Consider the following 25,018-nt stretch of genomic DNA (forward strand, 5'->3'; position numbering starts at 1 on the left):
ACACAATGTGTATACTAACAGAAGGGTGCGTTTATTACAACATAAGAAATATACTATATGGATAAGACCAATCACGAATGGCTCTAAGAATACTGTTTTGTATTGATACATACGTCGATTAGAGCTGTTAAATATACATCTCCTATAAGCAATACTGACTATTATGCTTGATGTCTGTTAAAAAGCCTACTGTATGTATCTTTCCTTTATTTGTTCAATAAAAACTTTGTTTCAAGGAATACTGCCCTGCAGCCCAGTCTTCCAAGGGAGGGGATCATGCTCTGCTTCAGTATGTCACAACAAGACATGTTGGCATTCATGGGTCCCTCAATGAACTGTAGCTCCCCAGTGCTGGCAGCACTCATGCAGCCCCAGACCGTGACACTCCCACCACCATGCTTGATTGTAGGCAAGACACACTTGCCTTTGTAATCCTCACCTGGTTGCCGCCACACATGCTTAACACCATCTGAACCAAATATGTTTACCTTGGTCTCATCAGACCACAGGACACAGTCTGCTTGTCTACAACAAACTTTTTGCAGGTTTTCTTGTGCATCATCTTTAGAAGAGGCTTCCTTCTGGGATGACATCCATGCAGACCAATTGGATGCAGTGTGCGGCGTATGGTCTGAGCACTGACAGTCTGACCCCCCACCCCTTTAACCTCTGCAGCAATGCTGGCAGCACTCATATGTCTATTTCCCAAAGACAACCTCTGGATATGACGCTGGGCACATGCACTCAACTTCTTTGGTCAACCATGGCGAGGCTTGTTCTGAGTGGAACCTGTCCTGTTAAACAGCTGTATGGTCTTCTGCAGCTCATGTTCAGGGTCTTGGCAACCTTCTTATAGCCTAGGCCAAGGATATGTAATTAGCAGACCTCCAGCTGTTGCAGAACTACAATTCCCATGAGGCATAGCAAGACTCTGACAGCCACAAGCATGACACCTAGAGGCAGAGGCATAATGGGACTTGTAGTTTTGCAACAGCTGGAGTTCCGCTAATTGCATATCCCTGGCCTAGGTCATCTTTAGGTTGAACAACAATTCTTTTTTTCAGATCCTCAGAGAGTTATTTGCCATGAGGTGCCAAGTTGAACTTCCAGTGACCAGTATGAGAGAGTAAGAGTGATAACACCAAATTTAACACACCTGCTCCCCATTCACACCTGAGATATTGTAACACCACCGAGTCACATGACATCTGGGAGGGAAAATGGCTAATTGGGCCCAATTTGGAAATTTTCACTTAGGGGTGTTCTCACTTTTGTTGCCAGCCGTTTAGACATTAATGGCTGTGTATTGAGTTATTTTGAGGGGAAAGCTAATTTACACTGCTATACAAGCTATACTCTCACTACTTTACATTATAACAAAGTGTAATTTCTTCAGTGTTGTCACATGAAAAGATATAATAAAATATGTACAAAAATGCGAAGGGTGTACTTACTTTTGTGAGATACTGTGTATATATATATATATATATATATATATATATATATATATATATAATATATCATTTACATTTTTGCTCATATTTCCACTAATAGCAACACCACTAGTTTATGGTATAGCAAACATATCTGATATTAACTGTTTATTGGTTTACCTTTTTTGACACAGCATACAGCAGCTGCATAAAATATCATTATTTGGAGTTTTTTTCCTGGCCATGGGTATTTCTTAACAACTTCCCATCCCAGCCATTATAATATGATGCCCGCAGTGTGGCTCTGCCATCCTGGGCGGGCATCATATGATGTCCTCGGCTTCCCGTCATTGTAAGGGGTGCGCACTCACCCGCCTCGTCACTTGGGAGCCGATGCACGTGCCATGCTCGTCACAGAGCAGGAACGTGGATCTGTGTGTGTAAACACACAAATCAACATCCTGTCAGGGGAGAGGAGACTGATTGAGACCGATCGTGTGTTCCTAGTATATAGGAACACTAATCAATCTCCTCCCCTAGTCAGTCCCATCCCCCCACAGTTAGAATCACTCCCTAGGTAACACATTTAACCCCTTGATCGCCCCCTAGTGTTAACCCCTTCCCTGCCAGTGACAGTTACACAGTAATCAGTGCATATTTATAGCACTGATCGCTGTATAGATGTCAATGGTCCCAAAATAGTGTCAAAAGTGTCCGATGTGTCCACTGCAATGTCGCACTCCTGATAAAAATCACAGATCGCCACCATTACTAGTAAAAAAATTATAATAATAAAAATGCCATAAATCAATAACCTATTTTGTAGGCGCTATAACCTTTTGAGAAATCCAATGAATGTACGTTTATTGCCATTTTTTTTTTTTACCAAAAATATGTAGAAGAATAATTGGCTTAAACTGAGGGAACATTTTTTTTTTTTTTTTAAATTGGTGATATTTATTATAGCAAAAAGTAAAAACTATTGTGTTTTTTAAAATTGTCTGTCTTTTTTTTGTTTATAGCGCAGCCCCCCTCAGCTCCACTAACACTTACCTGAGGTCCCTCTCTGTCCAGCAATGTCCATGAGTGTCTTAGCCATCTGAGATTCCCCCTCCTGATTGGCTGAGATGTAGCAGCAGTGCCATTGGCTGCCGCTGCTGTCAATCAAAGGCAGCTAGCCAATCAGGGGAGAGAGGGGGCAGGGTCGGGTTGGGGCTCCGTGTCCAAATGGACACAGGGAGCTGTGACTCTGTTCGGGTGCCCCGATAGCAAGCTATTTGCTGTGGGGGCACCCAGTAGGAGGGAGGGGCCAGGAGCACAAAAGTGGGACCCGAAAACAGGAGGATCTTGGCTGCTCTGTGCAAATCCACTGCAACAGAGCAGGTAAGTATAACATGTTTGTTATTTTTATAGGAAAAAAACAAGACTTTAGTATCACTTTAATCTATATAAAGTATATTTATGTGTGCGTATGTATATAAGTTTCAGTGTTGGGAATGTGTGAAAATGCTTCTTCCTCAATTTCTAAAAATATTGAGCATAGTTTGTAGCAATGTGAGCCTGTTACTTCTCTTTAATTTTGTTTCACATTGCGGGCCTGATCATTTTTATTAATACGACAGGCCATTATTGGTTTCAAACTGGCATTATTGTAATTCTTTTTGGATCTTTCTAATTTGTACATCTGTGTAACTACCTGGTAGGCTTGAACACATAATCTTTCAGTGGCAATTTGAAATGGAAATTTTCCCCCAATAGTGGAGGTAAAACAAAGGAACCCACTTTGGGCTGTCCCCAAAGTTCCATTAAGGTACATTTTCCATATGTAATATGTATGGATGTTATAAGGAATACATTGTTGTAAAATATGTTTTTCTAATCTTATATTAGTAAAACGTTGATTAAAAATGTTGTCATTAGCCGCATGAATGTGTCTCATGGTTTAGACTCAGTCCTTCTTTAGGACATGCACTTAGATAGTCTGCTGCTTAAAGAAAAACTCTGGCTATAAGTGCCCACCCTGTTACCTTTTCCCACAGTCTTATTGTCAGTCCGGTGATGCCACAGATCCTCTCTCTTCTCCCTCAGCATTAACAGCTCTCTTACCTATGGTTTCTCTTGGACTTACCTTTAAAAAAACAACAACTTCACTTTGAAAGTCTCTCTATATCATCTCATAGCCCTTGTACACACGGTCGGAGAATCCGTCGGAATGTGTCCTATCGGACCGTGTCGTCGGATGATCCGACTGTGTGTGGTATGCATCGGACTGATTCCGTCTGAATATCCGTCGGACCCAATTTTCCAACATGTGGGAAATATTTCCCGACCAACTGGGCCGGTCGGACATACTCCGATCATGTGTAGCGAATTTTGATCGGACCAAGTGCCACGCATGCTCAGATCAAATTCCTACATCAAAGCTATTGGCTACTAGCCTGAATGTAGTCCCATCGTAACGAAATTACGTCATCACGTTCTGAAAGATCGGATTTTTCGACAACTTAGTCCGACCGTGTGTATGCAACAGTTTTGGACAAGATCCGACGGACAAAATCCGACTGAGAAAATCCGACGGATTTGGTTGTCGAAATCTCCGACCGTGTGTACAGGGGCTTAGTGGTCAGTAAGAGTGCTGGAATTGTGGACTTTCCTTTCAAACTGCATTTTTTTACCTATATTAGCATCATATGTGAACATGTGTAAAGTCTTCTTAATTTCCATCACAAGACCCTGTTTGCACAAAGTCTTTGGTACCCAGTGCAGCACCCCTAGGAATTCTTTTAAAGTGGTTGTAAACCCTTACAAACCACTTTGACCTAGAGGTAAGCCTAGATTAAGGCTTACCTGTAGGTCCAAGAAATATCTCCTAAACGTACACGTTTAGGAGATATTTGCCAAAAGACAGGCACCGCTGTCTACACACTGTGCATCCCGCTGTTAACGGCGATATGACGCGAGTGGCGGCTCCTGTGAGTGACGTCATTGCGTGACGTCATTGCAGCTCCGTCAATTGACAACGCCGGAGCAGCGAGACCCACCAAGAAGATGGAGGCTCCGTACACAAGGGGACAGCGGTGACTTCGCTGGCTCCCGTGTCAGGTAAGTGACACATAATGGATGCGATGCATAGTAGTCCATTATGCTTTACCTTTGCAGGGAATCAAAGAGGAAGTAAACCCATCAGGGTTTACTTCCTCTTTAAACGTTTAACGTTTTATTATTTTGCAGTCTCTAATATGGCATATAATATTCAGACCGGTTTAAAGGACTGTATTTCTGTTGTTGGGGAAAAGATCAGTGTCCAAAAGCAATACGTGGAAAAGCCACTTTGTAGCCTGTGCTGCCTATAAGTAATCTAAAGTTTATTTTATTATAAGTTTCAGGGACCAACTATGCAAACTAACTAGGACAAATGCGTGTAGCAAAGAGTTATCTCCATAACCATCTTTATCTTTTTCATTTTTAGATGTGATTAGGTAATTAAGTGAAGCTTTGCTATATGTGTAGATATCGTTACTGGTCAGACTTGCTTCCTTCTGGTTACTTCTGGTCAGTGCTTAGTCAAATTGTGTTGTACAGCCACATTTATCTTTTTATCACTGTTAATTTCCTTTGAAAGGGAACCTGTGTGTATGGGAACTGTTACTGCAAACTTTTCTAAAACAAAAATAATTATATAAACCTGTTTGCAATATTCTCAGGATTATCTGTTTTCCATTTCAGAATACTCCAGACACCCGTGTTAAATCACCAGTGCCCCATCGGAAGAGCTCTTTAGAAGAGAGTAAAACAGCTGGTGAGAAATGTAAATTACTGAGGGGTAATGAGTACATACCCATGCCAAGAAGGAATACAGTAAAACAAAAAGGTGTGTTAATTTCCTTATAGTGACCCATTTAAAGAGGAAGTAAGATGGGTTTACTTCCTCTTTCATTCCCTGCAAAGGTAAAGCATAATCGACTACTATGCATCGCATAGTACTCCATTATGTGTCACTTACCTGACACAGGAGCCAGCGATGTCACAGCTGTCCCCTGTAGTCCGGCGCATCCATCTTCTCGGTGGGTCTCAATGTGCCTGCGTGCCTCTGTCTACGGCGCATGTGCTGTAGACAGCGGTGCCTGTCTTTTGGCAAATATCTCCTAAACCGTGTAGGTTTAGGAGATATTTCTTGGACCTACAGGTAAGCCTTAATCTAGGCTTACCTGTAGGTCAAAGTGTGTTGTAAGGGTTTCCAACCACTTTAATTATCCATGCATGGCTAGGCAAAAGGGTTACCTAACGTTCCTCCTGCCCAGCAACATATACTAACATCTTGCTTCTTCCCTGCTCATCTTGGCTGCCAGGATTGCAGAAAGAAAGTCTTGTGTAAGCTCCAAGATGACTTGTCAGAACTTACACAGGGCTAATGCCCCGTACACACGATCGGAAATTCCACCAGAAAAAGTCAGATGAGAGCTTTTGGTCGGAAAATTCGATTGTGTGTATGCTCCATCTCACTTTTGCTGGCGGAATATCGGCAAGCAAAAGATTGAGAGCAGGTTCTCAATTTTTTCGGTTGGAAAAAGTTCCGATCGGAAATTCCAATCGTCTGTACAAATACCAATGCGCAAAATTCCTACGCATGCTCGGAAACAATTCGACGCATGCTCAGAAGCATTGAACTTAATTTTCTCGGCTCATCGTAGTGTTGTACGTCACCGTGTTCTTGACGGTCAAAAGTTCAGAGAACTTTTGTGTGACCGTGTGGAGAACATGAAAAGTGCATCCCTCCAGCAGCTATCCTGGGCCCTCCACTGTCTGACACGAGTGACTTTAGTGACACTTTTGTCAGTCAGCGGGTAGCCAGAGATTTGAGATTCCAGCCAAAAGTTCCTAGCTATGACCAGCACTGTCACAGGGGGGAAGTATAATGAGTCACATACTCAGCCATATCTGAAAGTTCCAGGTATTCGCTCCCAGTGGCCGAGTAATAGGGGAGCAAAGAAAAGGTGCATATATGCTGCTGGGGAGAGAGGTGTTAAGTGACTCTTTGACTCTTGCCTGCATTGGCAAAAGAGAGGGTCACTGTAAAGTATAGGTGATGTAGAGGTGATGCAATTTGACCAACACCCTTTCAGCAATTAAAGTTTTTGCATAACAGATATAACAATAATTTTTCCATATCTGCATTGTATGATATTGGACTATAGGTTAAATGGCCAATGTATAACATCAATATTTGGCATAATAAGTGTTATTTTCACCAATAGCAGCAAACTAGCATTCACATTGCTGAAAAAAAAAGTTTTTTGTTATAAAAAACCCATGCACTATAGCTTAGCCAGCCAAGCTTAATGTATTTTTTTTTCTGTTCAGTAAGCATGAATTGATGCAAAAACCAAAGCAGTCATACCTTGGCAAATATTTATTCAGTAACATACAGTGCCTTGAAAAAGTATTCATACCCCTTGAAATTTTCCACATTTTGTCATGTTACAACCGAAAACGTAAATGTATTTTGTTAGGATTTTATGTGATAGACCAACACACAGTTGCACATAATTGTGCAGTGGAAGGAATTTAATAAGACCCTTTTCACACTGGAGGTGTTTTTCAGGCGCTTTAGCGCTAAAAGTATCACCTGTAAAGCGCAAGAAAAATGCCTCATCTGCAGTCCCAGTGTGAAAGCCCTAGTGCTTTCACACTGGGGCGCTGCGAGGATGTAAAAGTCCTGCAAACAGCATCTTTGGGGCAGTGGCGGAGCGGTGTATCCAGTAACTTTCAGTGATGAAAATGCATGCATGTGGAGCACTGTTGTATTGAATTTCCCTCACTGGGACATTTTGGACTATTTTTCTTTGTTGATATGTTTTTCAGAACACTTTAATAATATATTTATGTACTAGCACACTTTTAGCACTTATTGTACAATTGTATTTAACCTTTTCACTGTAGTAATTGCATGTTATGCACTAATAGCGCTTTATATATATAAATTTAGGGTAGCACAGCCTTAACATTTAATTTTCTATGTATGGTACACATGTCATTTACTGTAGCTGCAGGAATCCATTTTTTTTTACACTTTTTTCATTTAGGTTTGACACTTTGCATAAATGAATATTTAAAACTTCAGTTGTTTTTTTTTTTTTTTGTCACTTTCTCCTGTGAAGGTAATCTTAAACATTGAGACCCCTTTCACACTGCAGCACTGCTAAAACAAGGCTAAAGAACCGGTTGTTTTTGAGGTGCTTTAGCAGCATTTAAGCAGTGCTAGCAGGGCGTTTTTTTTTTTCTTAAAGCGGGATTCCACCCTAAAGTGGAACCTCCGCTGATCGGAACCCCCCCCCCCCCCCGTCCGGTGTCACAATTGACACCTTTCAGGGGGGAGGGGGGTGGAGATGCCTGTCAAAGACGGGTATTTTCACCCACTTTCGGGCATAGACTCCCACGGGAGTCTACGCCATTTCCTGCCCTGCCGCGCTGTCTGCTGGGACACACACGGGTCCCAGTGACAGCGCGGAGATTTCCTATTGCGCGGCACAGCTCGCGCATGCGCAGTAGGGAACCGGGAAGTGAAGCCGATTCGCTTTACTTCCTGATTCCCTCACCACGAATGGCGGCAGCAGCAGCCGAGGCCCGAGCGGTCGATCGGCCTTGGCTGCCGGCATCGCTGGAACCCGGGACAGGTGAGTGTCCATTTATTAAAAGTCAGCAGCTGTAGTATTTATAGCTGCTGGCTTTTAATATTTTTTTTTTTGGGCGGAATCCCTCTTTAAGGTCACTAGTAACGTGACCTTAAATTTTTTTTAAAATACCAGTTTTTCAGGGCTTTCAAAATGCTTTAAGGCGGTTTGAAAGCCCTGCCCATATATTTCAGTTGGCAGGGGCATACAAGCTTATTATCAAATACTTACCTTAGATAGAAGCTGTTGCAGCAGTCCCAGCACACCGCTGTGACCGGCGACATGTCTCCGGGTTTGTGTGCTCCGGTGCTGATTAACCAGAGCCGCGATTTTGTCATTTGATATTCACGGTACCTACAGGTATGCCTTATTATAGGCTTACCTGTAGGTAAAAGTGGTGTAACAGGGTTTATAACCTCTTTAACATATCATTGCACTTTACCTTGTTTTTTCAAGATAAACTGGGCTTTCGATTGGTGGTAAATGGTAAAAGTATTTCCTGATTTATTTATTTTTGTATCAAAGGAAAACTGGCCAAAAAGAGTACAAAAAAAGAAATAATAATTTAACCTACTGCCACAGACAAACCCAAAATAAATCCCCCTGTTCCTGACGATTGCAGCAATACCACATATGTAAATGTTATTTGTTGCTTGTACCTGTTTTAGCGCCCAGAAAAAATAGAGTGCTTTTGCTTTATTTAGCTTACCTAAAAGCTCGTACACACTTTAAGAAAATCGTGCAAACATTTTTGTGCGAGGAACGATCGTACGATTTCCTGATAGTGTGTACACGAATTTCAACAACTTTCCGAATGGAAATTTCCAAAGAGACAAACTCCCAAAAATTTCTGGTACGGGAACAGAACGAACGATTTTCATTTAATGTGTACCGTTTTTTGTAGGAGAAATAACAGAATGAAACACTACATATGATCAGAAACAATAAACAACAAAAAAAAGCCTTTGTCGTAGGAGAATTTTTGTACAGTAATTCTGCCCTCAGGTTCTGACTTGCTGCAAAACAATGAGGAAAATGTACTTCTTTTAACCACTACAGATCCGCGCTATTGCCAAATGACGGCATTAGCGCGGACCTACATTTCCGGGACTACGTCTATTGACGTCGTCCCGGATACGAGCGGCCTGCTCTGTGATCGGCGAGTCCGTGAGACTCGCCTGATCACCGATCCGTGCAAGGGGTCGATCCCGACCCCTTATCACGTGATCAGCTGTCAGCCAATGACAGCTGATCATGTGATAGAACGGAGCCGGTAATCGGCTATTATTCCTCCTCGCGCTGACAGCGCGAGGAGAGAAAAAAAAAGCCGATCACCGGCGGCCGTGATCGGGACATCAGTCCCGATCACGGCCAGCAATACAGCTGACCACCTGCCCCCTGCCAGTGCCCACCTGCCCACCGCCGTGCCATCCTGAATAAAAGTAAGTGCCCCCCATCAGTGCCCCCCATCAGTGCCCATAGTGCCCACAGTGCCACCTACAGTGCCACCCACAATGCCACCCACAGTGCCATCCAGCAGTGCCACCAACAGTGCCACCCACAGTGCCCACAATCTGCCTCAAAGGTGCTGCGACCCAGTGCCGCCCATCAGTGCCCAGCAGTGCCGCCCATCAGTGCCCAGCAGTGCCGCCTATCAGTGCCCAGCAGTGCCACCTATCAGAGCCACCTATCAGTGCCACCTATCAGTGCCCATCAGTCCCATCTATCAGTGGTACCTATCAGTGCCCATCCGTGCCACCCATCCTTGCCACTTATCCGTGCCACCCATCCATGCCATCTTATCTGTGCCCATCTTTGCCCATCAGTGCCGCCTTATCTGTGCCCATCGGTGTCGCCTTATCTGTGCCTATTAGTGCCGCCTTAACTATGCCTCAGTGCCCACCAGTGCAGCCTATCAGTGCCCACCAATGCAGCCCATCAGTGCCCACCAATGCAGCCCATCAGTGCCCACCAATGCAGCCATCAGTGCCGCCTAATCAGCGCACTTCAATGAAGGAGAAAAATTACCCGTTTGCAAAATTTTATAACAAACTATTAAAACATGATTTATTTATTTTTATTTTTTTGCATCTTTTTTTGTTTGTTTAGCAAAAAATAAAACTCCGAGCTGTAACTAAATACCACCAAAAGAAAGCTCTATTTGTGGGAAAAAAATGATAAAAATTTCATTTGGGTACAGTGTTGTATGACCGCGCAATTGTCATTCAAAGTGCATCAGCGCTGAAAGCTGAAAATTGGTCTGGGACTGAGGGGGGTTTAAGTGCCCAGTAAGCAAGTGGTTAAAGAAGTCATATGCAAGTCGTGTCAAAGTTGTGCTGGGATGTCAGCTTCAGTGTTACGTAGAAGTCGCGGCAGTGTGAACCGGGGCCTAAACTGACAAAGAAAAAACAGGAAGCTGGTTTCTATTCAGAACTGCACCAGATTTTGCACTCTCCAGTTTTAGTAAATCAACCCCATTGACACTGATACTTATTTAAAAATAGATTTTTTTATTAAAGCTAACTAAATTACACTGACCCTAACCTTTGACACTGATCTAGCTATTTTATTTGTATTTATTTATCTTTGTACACACTTTTGTTTGTTTACAATTTTCTCCTCTGGCTAGGAGAAAAAGATACAATGTATACAGAATAACTCAGGGGTGGGCTATACAGTGAGTAATCACTGTGATAGCAATTCAGAGGCCTCCAGGTTCCCAGTTGTTATTCAGGCCACTGTCACACTGGGGCGCTTTACAGGCGCTAAAAATAGTGCCTGGAAAGTGCCTCTCCTGTCACTTCAGTGTGAAAGCCTGAGGGCCCGAGGGCTTTCACGCTGGAGCGGTGCACTAGTGGGATGTTAAAAAAAAAAGTCCTTCAAGCAGCATCTTTGAGGCGCTTTAGGGGCTCCTAAAGTGCCCCTGCCCATTGAAATCAGGCACTTTTAACCCTTTTTCAGCCGTTAGCAGGGGTTAAAAGCTTCCCGCTAGCGCCGCTAAAACTACGGTAAAGCACTGCTAAAAATAGCGTCACTTTACCGCCAATGCCTGCAACGCCCATGTGTGAAAGTACCCTTAGAGACTTGGAATTTTGGGTGCATATATACAGCCTCACAGAAAACGACCCACTTCAATGAGGCCCCATATATGTGTACAGGTGGCAACGCAAGGGTTTAATGACAACCATGACCACTAGAATAGTCTATATTTGTCATCATCCTGTTCTGGTGACAATGGTCATATATATAGTTGCATGATTATTCTGGTTGAACAAAGACACAAGTCCATCCAGTTCAACCAATTAAAAAATAAATCATACCATTCCATATGTGTTCTATGACTACATACATCTGTTAGTAGGTGTCCCTCATTCCCATTTCAAAATGTTGGGAGTTATGCACTATACCCACAGTTGATCCAGAGGAAGGCAAAAAACCCCAGCAAAACCTGATCCAATATTCTCCAGCAGTGGAAAAAAATCCTTCCTGATCCCCTGAGAGGCAATCGGCTATTCCCTGGATAAACTTTACCTATAAATGTTGGCATCCAGTTATATTATTTACATTTAGGAAAGAATCCAGGCCTTTTTTTAAAGTAATCTAATGAGCTGGCCAGAACCAACTCTTGAGGGAGTCTATTTCACATTTTCATAGCCGTTCTTGTGCCGTATTTGGAGAATAAGGGAACAATTCACTAAAGGTTAACACATGCATTATGATGGTCATGTGACCACTTAACACATGTAGTAAAAATTATATATAAAGTGTAGCACTATATAATAATGTGTAAATCTGTACACACAATAAATTAGTGACAAGAAAAATACAAACACATGCAGTTTTCCAATACTACTGTGAGGTGCACACCAATATTACAGTGTGTTAGTACTTATTAACCACTTGCTTACTGGACACTTAAACCCCCCTCCTGCCCAGATCAATTTTCAGCTTTCAGCGCTGATGCACTTTGAATGACAATTGCGCGGCCATACAATACTGTACCCAAATTAAATTTTTATAATTTTTTCCCACAAATAGAGCTTTCTTTTGGTGGTATTTAATTACAGCTGGGAGTTTTATTTTTTGCTAAACAAACAAAAAAACATGCAAAAAAATAAGTTAAAGCGGCACTAATAGGCACAGATAAGGTGGCACAAACAACGAGGAGGAAAAATAGCCGATTACCGGCTCTGTTGTGATCACATGATCAGCTGTCAGGGGGCGCGCAGGCCGCTCGTGCATGGGACGACGTCAATAGACAATAGACATAGTCCCGGCAAAGCAGGTCCGTGCTGTAGCCATCATTCGGCTATAGTGCGGATCTCAAGAAGTTAATATGCATTCTACAAAAGTAAACACTATATGTGAAATATGCCAGTAAAAAATTGCTGTTTGTAAATTCCACGTCTCTCTTATCTATATATAATACACTCTTCAAATGTGCTTTAAAATGTATGGTTTTCCCTTTTGTGAACAAGAAAATAGTGAGGTTATGTTGTTGGGCTGGTATAATAATGCTATAGGGATGGTATGAAATTATTTCCAGGGCTGTTTTTTATTCCCAGTCTGGCCCTGCCTTTGAATCCAGTCTTCTGGAATTTTAAGCAAAGCAGAAGAGGGGGAGGACATCTCAAGGGGTTCAAGGAAAAAAGTTTTAAGGAGCGTACACTGCTGGATCAATTCACGGATGTGGATACCCTGCAGAAGTTCAGGTTATCCAAGCCACTTATCATGGAGCTTTATACCCAACTCATAGGGTACCTTGAGCCCTTAACACAGATAAGCAATGCCATACCAGCCATGACTAATTTGCTAGCTGCCTGACACTTTTTTCAAAAAGCATCATATTAGATGCTTGCCACATGGTTTCATGCGGTATTTAAGGCATAATTCGTTAAGATATTGCATGCAAGATTTTAAGGAGAGTTTCTTTGTGAATTGTACCGGTTTTCTTTTCTGAACATTGTACGTTATTTTACGCATACTTGGAAGCGGTAAAATAGCGCTTAGTGAATTTTGCCCTAAACAACTTTTCCTCTAGACATAAACAGTGCTCCCTTGTCCTCTGTGATAACCTTCAAGTGAATAGCTCACAACCAAGTTCACTATATGGACTACTTTTGTAGTTATAGATGTTGAGCATATCTTCCCTTAATCTCCTCTTCAAGAGAGAATACATTCAGTTCCTCTAATCGTTCCTCATAGCTGAGCTCCTCCATGTGTTTTACCAGTTTGGTTGCTCTTCTCTGCACTTTCTCCAGTTCCCTGATATCCTTTTTGTGAACTGGTGCCCAAAACTGAACTGCATATTCCAGATGAGGTCTTACTAATGATTTGTACAGGGGCAACATGTTATCGCTCTCTCTCTGGAGTCCATACCTCTCTTAATGCAAGAAAGGTTTTTTTTTGATTGCTTTGGAAAATGCAGCTTGGCATTGCATGCTATTGTTAAGCTTATGATCTACCAAAAACCCCAGATCCTTCTCTGCCATTGATTCCCCCAGTTGAACTCCTCTGGTATGTATGATGCATGCATATTCTTAGCCCCCAAGTGCATAACTTTACATTTATCAACATTAAACCTGCCAAATAGTTGCCCAATTAATCTGTGGATTGAGGTTGGCTTGTAATTTGGATACATCCTGTAAGGACGTTATTCCACTGCATAGCTTGGTATCATCTGAAAAGTCTGAAAATGGTACCTTTATTCCCAGACCCTATATAATTTTTATTTTTTTTAATTAGAAAAGGTTTTATTGAAAATAAACAAAATACAAAGACATTCCAGTGAGCTGACACAGAGCTATAAACAATATACATCCAGGTGTAATAGAATGAGAATTTGTGTTGCACCACATCCCAACATGGTCTAATAAGTCAATTATACAGTATATCCAGAAATCAGTATAAGGAGAATGAGATTAAGCTAAGCAATATAAACATAGTGTCCAGAGAAAATAAAAACAAAACATAAACCACATACAGTGCCTTGCAAAACTTTTCAACCTTTTGCCACATTTCAGGCTTTAAACATAAAGATATAAAATTTTAATTTTAATTTTTTGTGAAGAATCACCAACAAGTTGGACACAATTGTGAAGTGGAACGAAATCTATTGGATATTTTAAACTTTTTTAGCAAATAAAAAACTGAAAAGTGGTGCGTGCAAAATTATTCGGCCCCTTTACTTTCAGTGCAGCAAACTCACTCCAGAAGTTCAGCGAGGATCTCTGAATGATCCAATGTTGTCCTAAATGACTAATGGTGATAAATAGAATCCACCTGTGTGTAATCAAGTCTCTGTATAAATGCACCTGTTCTGTGATAGTCTCAGGGTTCTGTTGAAAGCGCAGAGAGCATCATGAAGACCAAGGAACACACCAGGCAGGTCCGTAATACTGTTGTGGAGAAGTTTAAAGACGGATTTGGATACAAAAAGATTTCCCAAGCTTTAAACATCCCAAGGAGCACTGTGCAAGTGATCATTTTGAAATGGAAGGAGTATCAGACCACTGCAAATCTATCAAGACCTGGCCGTCCCTCTAAACTTTCAGCTCAGATAAGGAGAAGACTGTTTAGAGATGCAGCCAAGAGGCCCATGATCGCTCTGGATGAATTGCAGAGAACTACAGCTGAGGTGGGAGAGTCTGTCCATAGGACAACAATCAGTCGTACACTGCACAAATCTGGCCTTTATGGAAGAGTGGCAAGAAGAAAGCCCTTTCTCAAAGATATCCATAAAAAGTCTCGTCTAAGGTTTGCCACAAGCCACCTGGGAGACACACCAAACATGTGGAAGAAGGTGCTCTGGTCAGATGAAACCAAAATCGAACTTTTTGCCCACAATGCAGAACGATATGTTTGGCGTAAAAGCAACACAGCTCATCACCCTCAACACACCATCCCCACTGTCAAACATGGTGGTGGCAGCATCATGGTTTGGGCCTGATTTTCTTCAGCAGGGACAGGGAAGATGGTTAAAATTGAGGGGAAGATGGATGCAGCCAAATACAGGACCATTCTGGATGAAAACCTGTTGGAGTCTGCAAAAGACCTGAAACTGGGACGGAGATTTATCTTCCAACAAGACAATGATCCCAAACATACAGCAAAATCTACAAAGGAATGGTTCACAAATAAACGTATCCAGGTGTTAGAATGGCCAAGTCAAAGTCCAGACCTGAATCCAATCGAGAATCTGTGTAAAGAGCTGAAAACTGCTGTTCACAAACGCTCTCCATCCAACCTCAATGAGCTTGAGCTGTTTTGCAAGAAAGAATGGGCAAGAATTTCAGTCTCTCGATGTGCAAAACTGATAGAGACATACTCCAAGCGATTTGCTGCTGTAATCGCAGCAAAAGGTGGCTCTACAAAGTATTAACGCAAGGGGGCCGAATAATTATGCACGCCCCACTTTTCATTTTTTTATTAGTTAAAAAAGTTTCAAAAATCCAATAGATTTCGTTCCACTTCACAATTGTGTCCCACTTGTTGGTGATTCTTCACAAAAAATAAAAATTTGATATCTTTATGTTTGAAGCCTGAAATGTGGCAAAAGGTTGAAAAGTTCAAGGGGGCCGAATACTTTCGCAAGGCACTGTATATGCTGAAGACCATTGAATACAATCATCTAGCTGGACATTGTAGAAGTCACACTAAAATGAGTTCTCTAAACCCTTGTACACGCGGTCGGACATTCCGACAACAAAATCCGTTGGGTTTTGTCTGACGGATTTTGTCCGAAACTTGTGTTGCATACACATGGTTGGACAAAGTTGTTTGAAAATCTGATCGTTCAGAACGTGATGACGTTATTTCGTTATGACGGGACTATGTTCAGGCTAGTAGCCAATAGCTTTGGTCTAGAAATTTGATCTGAGCATGCGTGGCACTTTGTCCGATCGGAATTCTCTACACATGATCGGACAAAGTCCGATCGGATCATGTTGTCGCAAAGTTTTATAGCCAAGCTCTCAAACTTGGTCCATCGGATATTCCGATGGAAACAGTCCGATGGAGCCCACACACTGTCAGATTATCCAACAACACGGTGCAATCAGACATTTTCCATCGGAATGTCCGACCGTGTGTACAAGGGCTTAGACTCAGCCCAGGACTATGAAGCCAAGTGGCCCAGAGCCTTTGAAATTTGCCCAGCCAATCTCAATGTTTATATATATATATATATATATATATATATATATGTAGCACTTACCCCCGAAGGAGATAACCGTTACCTTCTTTAACCTTGTCTCCGTCTAGGATTTCCCATGGTAGATGGCCCAAAGTAATGTAGAAACTGACACACTGAATCTTCTTTTGGGTTATTTATTTGAAAGATAAACAGTCTCTCAATCTAGGGTAGAGGGTTAGGAGGAAAGTTCAGGTACTTTTGGACTGCAGGAATAGCAAAGTCTCTTATTGGAGAAATCCTGAAGAGTCCTCCCCTGGATGCTTCTGCAGTTGCTGGGCCTCTCCTTAGATGAGACGGCACCGGACCACCCTTGAATCCTTAGGCCCCAATATCCATTCAGGCCTGTCCCTGCAGTTGCTTCGCCTCTGGCTATCCAGCCCCTGAGGCTTGGAATTGCATGGATCCGCACCCCAGGCCAAGGAGGGCCATGAGGGCTGGTCAGGAGGACCAGAACCAAACAGGCAGAAAATATCTTCTGGACCAGAACCCCCGAAACACATGATGTCAGTACCTTAAATACCATCTCCCAGAATGCACAGAAGAGGCACTGGGCTGGTTCCGAGAGAAAATGGCATTCAATGGGCCCAGCTAAATTGCATTCTCATACTTGCCGGCGGTGACAGCTACACCTGTGTCCAAGGAGAACTCAGTGCAATCCAGCCAGACTGGTACTGAAACCATAATTTAGCATAATTAGCCCCAAAACCCAACTGTGGTTTCAGGAATATTCATTTTCAAAAAGAAATAGTGCACGCTCGTCAGGAGCCGGCGCTACATATATATATATATATATATATATATATATATATATATATATATATATCTTTCCAGGAGAAGGGTGTTCCCCATATGATTCACCCAGATTTTGACAGATGGTGGGGTTGCAGACTTCCAACCAATAAGACTTACTTTACTAGCCTGAAATAAAGCCCTAGAAATGGCTACTGTTGTCATCTCATCTGTAATCACCACTTTAAGGACACCTAGCAGACAGCAAACTGGATTTAGAGGAACAGTTGTTTGAGAGAAACCTGCTTCAGTATTGACAAAGTTTCCCTCCCTGCATGGTGCAACTGTGTGTAGTAATAGAGCATGGTGGAGGGCAAATCAAACCTGCACTGGGGATCTGGGAAAGATAACAGCTTCCTATTTTGAAAAATATGTGCTAAATGGGTCACTCCAAGAGCACACATCTAAGCCCCTGTTGAAGTTTGGCTAGTTCCCCTATATCATTTGTAAATAAATTTAAAAGTAAGGGTCCCAACACTGAACTGTGGGGTACACTACTGATAACCTTAGACCATTTAGAGTATGAATCATTAAAGGGGTTGTAAACCCTCGTGTTTTTTCACCTTAACCGCTTCAGCCCTGGAATATTTTAACCCCTTCCTGACAAGAGCACTTTTTGCGATTTGGCACTGCGTCGCTTTAACTGACAATTGTGCAGTCATGCAACGTGGCTCCCAAACAAAATTGACATCCTTTTTTCTTCATAAATAGAGCTTTCTTTTGGTGGTATTTGATCACCCCCGGCGGTTTTTTATATTTTGCGCTATTAACTAAGAAAGAGCGACAATTTTGAAAAAAACACATTATTTTTTACATTTTGCTATAATAAATATCCCCCAAAAATATATAAAAAAAACATTTTTTCCCTAAGTTTAGGCTGATACGTATTTTTCTACATATTTTTGGTAAAAAAAAATCGCAATAAGCGTTTATTGATTGGTTTGCGCAAAAGTTATAGCGTTTACAAAATAGGGGATAGTTTATGGCATTTTTATTAATATTTTTTTTTTGTAGTAATGGCGGCGATCTGCGATTTTTATTGTGGCTGCGACATTATGGAAGGCACATCGGACATTTTTGACACATTTTTGGGACCATTGTCATTTATACAGCAATCAGTGCTATACAAATGCACTGTTTCCTGTGTAAATGACACTGGCAGTGAAGGGGTTATCCACTAGGGGGCGGGTTAAGTGTGTCCTGGGGAGTGTTTCTAACTGTGGGGGCGTGACTACATGTGACACGTCACTGATCTCTGCTCCCGATCACAGGGAGCAGAGATCAGTGACACTGTCACTAGGCAGAACGGGGAGATGCTTCTTTCCCGTTCCCGATCTCCCCGTTCTTCCTCCCGGTGAGCCGATCGCTGATATCCCCGCGGCGATAGAGTCCGGGTAGAGAAAGGAAAACTCTGGACAGCTGCACTCTGGATTGAATCTGAAATAGTTGGTGCCTTTATTTTTCAAGTAAAAAATCATCACATCACATGAACCACAGCAAAAAGAGAGAACATGAAACAAAAAAAGTGCTGACGTGTTTTGCGCTGAAATTAGCGCTTAGTTAGCGCTAATTTCAGCACGAAACGAGTCAGAACTTTATTCGGAGTGCAGCTGTCCAGAGTTTTCCTTTCTCTATCCATTGGTATGTGCAATCAGCCTGCACCTGGGACTCCCTTTGCCTGGAAATTCAACAGTTTTTCAGGTAGATCGGCCTGGATCATGGCTTTCCCTTCTCCTCATGGAGGTCCTGGCCGTACGCATGACACCAGCGGTGCGCATGTGATGGCACGGCAGAAAATTTAAAGGGATGTACCTGTACGCCCATTTGCCCATCCGTGCCATTCTGCTGACGTACATCGGTGTGCGCCGGTCAGGAACCGGTTAATGCACCCTTTGCATTAAGGTAAAAAAAACTTCTGACACTGACCGGCCCCACAGCCCCATTTTACACACCTGAGTTTGTTCATTCCAGTGACGCGGGGCCGTGTCCGGCATTCTGTGTCTATGCACACAAATGCTGGACTCAGGAGCACACCCGCAAGATAACCCCCTGGGAGAGCACTTCTCTCAGGGGGTTTACCGATGCGAAGAGGAGCCGCGAGCACCGCCAGGGGACCCCAGAAGACGATGATTGGGGCCGCATATCATACTTACCTCCACTGTGCAAAACGATCTGCACAGTGGAGGTAAGTATGATATGTTTGTTATTTAAGAAAAAATAAAAAACAAAGGTTTACAATCACTTTAACCACTACTATTTACAAACCAATCTTTCCAAGCCTGTAGAGACTTTACCTTACACATTAGCCTTGTGTGGGGAACTCTATCAAATGCTTTTACAAAATCCAAGTATACCCTGTCCACAGCCACACCCCTGTCCAACTTCTGTCTGTCATGAATCCATGCTGTCTGTTGCTTAAAATATTGGTCTTTTATTAAACTCTCTAGTATCTTCCCTATTCTCACTATAGAAGTTAAACTAACGGGTCTATAGCTACTTGATAAAGACTTTGATCCTTTTATAAATATATGCACCACATTGGCCCTATGCCAATCCAGTGGTACCATTCCAGTTATTAAAGAGTCCCTAAAAATTTCAAACAATGGATTTAAAATCCCGAAGCTCAATTATTTTAGGATCCATGGGTTTATGCCATCTGGTCAAGGTTTTCCTTTGATTCTGTTTAAATATTTCTGGACCATATCAATTTTGAGCCATTGTGGATTAATTGGGGCTGTGCCAATACCATCCCTATTATGGACATGAGCTCCCCCATGCTTCTTTGTATACACAAAGAGGAAGAAAGTATTTAATAATTTTGACTTCTCTATGTCCCGTCACCATCTCTAGATTATTTTGTAAAGGGCCTACATGCTCAGACCTAACCTTTTTATTGTTAATATATCTGAAGATTTTTTGGAGGTTTGTCCTATTATCTTTTGCAGTCGTTCGTTTTGAACTTTTGGGGCCTTAATTTCCTTTTGACATATTCTGTTATAATATTTGTAATAGAGCAGGAGAGACTGAGATTAAGGCTACTTTCACGCTGGGCCTTTGCGGGCGCTTTGCAGGTGGGCTTACAGCGCTGCCCATAGAAAATGGAAAGGGCCGCTTTAGGAGGGGTAAATACACCACTCCTACAGCGTTCCAAAGATGCGGTTGCAGGACTTTTTTGACCATCCTGCAAGCGCATCACTCCAATGTGAAAGCCCTCAGGCTTTCACACTGGAGAGACAGCAGTGGCTGTTTCAGGACACTTTGCAGGCGCTTTTTTTAGTGCTGTAGCGCCTGAAGAGCACCCCAGTGTGAAAGGGGCCTTAATCTCTGAACTAGTGACACAGATAGCTGTATTAATGGTGTGTACCATTTAAACCTTTAGACCCTGTTCACACCACTGTTCAAAGACTTACGTTTTTCTGCATTCGTTCTGTAAGGGCACAAAGAAAACAATTTTTCTCTACGTGCCCTGTTCACACCACAACCTTAGAATTACTTGTGGATTTTTTCTCTGCAGGAATCTGCAACAGGTATAAAACTCACTGAAACATGCATAAAAACTGTTATAAAGTCGTGTCTCTGCAAGTGAAATCTGCATTTTTTTTTTTCATTTGTTTTTCTGCATGTATGGTGTAAACCAGGCCTTACCAAGTTATTCAAGACTAGACGTTTTTTCTGGAGTTCCACTTTCAGTAATTGGATGTATTATTTCAATAGGTTGAATAACACCACAAATTTCTTGTACTTCCTTCTTGAGAATCTCACTTCACTATTCTCTGGAGCTGACCTATTCATTGCCTGTAAAACATGCAGATCTAACCAAACACCCATAAATTGAGCAAAGTCATCATATGTTGGTTAGCTTAGTCATATTTCCATGACTCATCTGCATACCTAAAAAAAAAAAATATATATATATATATATATATATACATACACAGTATCTCACAAAAGTAAGTACGCCCCTCACATTTTTGTAAATATTTTATTATATCTTTTCATGTGACAACACTGAAGAAATGACACTTTGCTACAATGTAAAGTAGTGAGTGTACAGCTTGTATAACAGTGTAAATGTCCCCTCAAAATAACTCAACACACAGCCATTAATGTCTAAACGACTGACAACAAAAGTGAGTAATTGTGCCTAAAGTGCCAATATTTCCTGTGGCCACCATTATTTTCCAGCACTGCTCTTGGGCATGGAGTTCACCAAAGCTTCACAGGTTGCCACTCGAGTCCTCTTCCACTCCTCCATGATGACATCATGAAGCTGGCGGTGATATTAGAGACTGTCACGAATGTCACGTCTACCTAAATGCAGGTGGTCAGACACTATAGCTGGCTACTGTTTGCTTCAGCTATAGCAGCCCCCTTTTCCTTAAGCCAAGCAGGCCTACCAGTACTTGGTTGTCCCCAGGACTTCTACACAATGCTATAGTGTCTGGCTACCATGCCAAGGCAGATGCGAACTGAGCAAAGCAAACAGGTAGTTGCAGTTTAGCAGACAGATAACGTGGATCAAAGACATTTCACGTAAAGGCTGGCTGAGTTCAGGGGATAATCCAGTATCCATTCCAGGTAAAAGGCAAGCTGAGTTCAGGGGATAGTCCAGTATCCAATCCGGGTCATACACAGGGGATCCAACAGCAAGCAAGGCAGACTAATGGGAGGCTTGATCTAGATTCTAGAACAATGCAGGAAAGTCTGTCTCTATCACAAGCGAGGGATAAAATGTTTGGTTTGCTTGTATGAGGTGACTGACAAGATCAATCAGCTAACAGATGAACACAGACAGGGGAAAAGCAACAGCCAACACCCGGGTGCTGGAATGAGGAACAGGGGCACTAAGTGATCACGACAGAGACCTTGCACTCCTCCAACTTCCATTTGAGGATGCCCCACAGATGCCTAATGGGGTTTAGGTCTATGGACATGATTGGCCAGTCCATCACCCTTGCCCTAAGCTTCTTTAGCAAGGCAGTGGTCATCTTGGAGGTGTGTTTGGAATACTGCCCTGCGGCCCTGTCTCCAAAAGGAGGTGATCATGCTCTCCTTCAGTATATCACAGTACATGTTGGCATTCATGGTTCCCTCAATGAACTGTAGCTCCCACGTGCCAGCAGCACTCCTGCAGCCCCAGACCATGACCCTCCTACCCCATGCTTTACTTGTCTTTGACCTCCTCACCTGGTTGCCGCCACAGACGCTTGACACCATCTGAACCAAATAAGCTTATCTTGGTCTCATCAGACCACAGGACATGGTTCCAGTAATCCCTGTATTTAGTCTGCTTGTCTTCAGCAAACTGTTTGCAGGTTTCTTGTGCATCATCTTTAGAAGAGGCTTCTCTTTGGAACGACATCCATGTACACCAATTTGATGCAGCGTGCGGTGTATGGTCTGAGCACTGACAGGCTGACCCCTCACCCCCTCAAACTCTGTAGCAATGCTGGTAGCACTCATACTCATACATCTACTTCCCAAAAACAACCTCTGGATATTACGCTGAGCACATGCACGCAACTTCTTTGCCACAAGAGTTCTTTGCCACGAGGTGCCATGTTCAATTCTCAGTGACCAGTATGAGAGAGTGAGAGTGATAACACCAAATTAACACACCTGCTCCCCATTCACACCTGAGACTTTGTAACTAACGTGCCACATGACACCAGGGAGGGAAAATCGCTAATTGAGCCCAATTTTCATTCCTCTCCAACATGTAAAAAAACATAATTTTCTTTGCTATAAAATGACTTAGAACCCCCAAGCGTTATATATCAGAGGCCTTAGAAAATAAAATAGTGGGTATTGCATATTTTTATGTCACACAACATTTTCAAAAAAAAATTTTGGGGAAAAATACACTTTAATGAATTTTAATGCACAAAAACACACAATAATACCCAATTGTTTGGTAAAATAAAAGGATGTTGTTGTGTCGAGTCAATAGATGCCAAACATGTCATGCTTTAAAATTGCGTCAATCTGTGAAACGGTGCCAAATTATGGTACCTAAACATCTCCATAGGCAACACTTTAAAAGCTTTTACAGATTCCAAATTTAGAGTTAGACAGGAGGTTTTGTGCCAAAATTATTGCTCTCGCTCTGACATTTGCGTTGATACCTCACATATGTGGTGCATTCAGCGTTTATATATGCCTGCGTGACCCTACATGCATGTTCGCATTTGTGCATGAGCACAGGGGAACGGGGCACTTAAAAAAAATTTTTTAATAAAAAAAATTTTAAATATTTTTTGGAACACTGTACCTTTTAACTTTTTTTTTAATTAACTTTATTGCTATTACAAGAGATGAAAAACATCCCTTGTAATAGCATGGGCTGTGACAGGTCCTCTTTGTGGAGAGATCTGGGGTCAATGAAACAGATCAGACACAGATCGGTCTGATCGGCTGCTTCCCTGGTCAGTAACAACCACGTAAACTAAGAGCAGAAACAGAAAGTGACACAATCCTCATTGCTTCCTGTTTCTGATGTCACACAGTGGGAGGAACAACGTCTGTTCCTCTCACTTTGTGCCTGGAGCTGGATGCCGCTGGTCGCATCCTTACTGGGCTCTCCGATTGCACAGAGGTGGTTGGGACTCCCTTCTGCTGCCTGTAAAAGTAAACCGGCAGTTCGTTAGCTCAGATCACTTTTATATTGTAGGGAATTACTGGCCGTAAAGAATGATATCTCAATCACTGCTGCAGCTGCAGCAATGACCGAGTTATTACCCCACCCATCTGAGGACGTTTATAAACGTACGGCAGATAGGGTTGCCACCGGTCCAGGATTCACCCGTTTGGGTTTGGAATCAGACTGTCTGAAACCCGGACACATTATTCACGCTGGACTATGACTTCCCAGCAGGGTTGCTGGCTGCAGTTGTCTAAGCCGGAAGTGTCTGTTACACTCTCTCACACTACCCAGCACTAACACTCTCCCCCAACATACAGATGGGAGAGGAGAGAGGGATCAATCTAGATGAAAGGTGCTGACTGCCAAGGGGTGAGTGAGCTCACCATCCACCCCTGTCTGTGAAGGAAGTCTCCCCCCTCCCCTATTCTCTCTCCTGCCTCTGAGTGATTACACTAAGGTAAATCAGGGTTCTCAAAACACCCCTTACAACAGAGTCCTCGCCATACATCAGAGTTCTCATGGTTCTCAGAGTACCCTTTACATCAGAGTTCCTCTTTACACCAGAGGCAGAAATGTTCCCCCTTGCATCTGTGTCCTGTCCATACACCAGAGTTCTCAGTGTTCCCCCTTAAATCAGGGTTTCCAGAGCATCCCTTATGTCAGAGTCCCCAGCGTTCTCCCTCACATCAGGATTTACAGTGTAAGGGAAATCTGCAAGTTCAGATGTAAAGGGGGACTTTGTGGATTTAGATGTAAAAGGGGGACTCTGTGGACTCTGATGTAATGGGGAACTCTGTGGACTTTGCTGTAAAGGGGGATTTCTGTTGACTCTGAGGTAAAGGGGGAACTCTGTGGACTCTGAGATAAAGGGGGAACTCTGTGGACTCTGAGGTAAAGGGGGAACTCTGTGGACTTTGATGTAAAGTGGGATCTCTGTGCATTCTGATGTAAAGGGGGACTCTGTGGACTCTGATGTAAAGGGGGACTCTGTGGACTCTGATGTAAAGGGGAACTCTGTGGACTCTTATGTAAAAGGGGACTCTTGTGATTAACTTCATATGATTAGTTTGAAGGCTGGCCGCAGGCTAGCCTGGATTTGTAGGAGTCTGAGGACTATATATCCCTCCTCCAGCAGATCTTTTGTCTGATCATTTCCAGGTCACGCAGACACACGTCACTTCTGGGTCCCTGCTGAGCAACAGTCGGCGGCAATAGTGGTGGTTCCTCTCTCGATGCACAACCGAGGAGACCGACTGCCACCCACCCACCTTCTTTTCACCCCATACTC

General features: G+C 42.7%; 1 protein-coding gene across 2 annotated transcripts in view; it reads left to right on the forward strand.

Annotated features, from left to right (window-relative positions):
* The window catches only part of THEMIS2 (thymocyte selection associated family member 2), a 169,416-nt gene that overhangs the window by 127,835 nt on the left and 16,563 nt on the right, over window positions 1-25,018 (forward strand). Inside the window, exon 5 of one of the 2 annotated variants that reach the window (XM_077480939.1) lies at window positions 5,160-5,304. In XM_077480939.1, coding sequence (XP_077337065.1) covers window positions 5,160-5,304 — 145 coding nt within the window. The remainder of the gene's footprint in view (window positions 1-5,159; window positions 5,305-25,018) is intronic. The other variant, XM_077480940.1, reaches the window with a different exon arrangement.

The sequence above is a fragment of the Lithobates pipiens genome, unplaced genomic scaffold, assembly GCF_037356315.1.
Source record: "Lithobates pipiens isolate NorthernLeopardFrog02 unplaced genomic scaffold, aLitPip1_a1.2 Scaffold_16, whole genome shotgun sequence".
Classification (NCBI taxonomy): domain Eukaryota; kingdom Metazoa; phylum Chordata; class Amphibia; order Anura; family Ranidae; genus Lithobates; species Lithobates pipiens.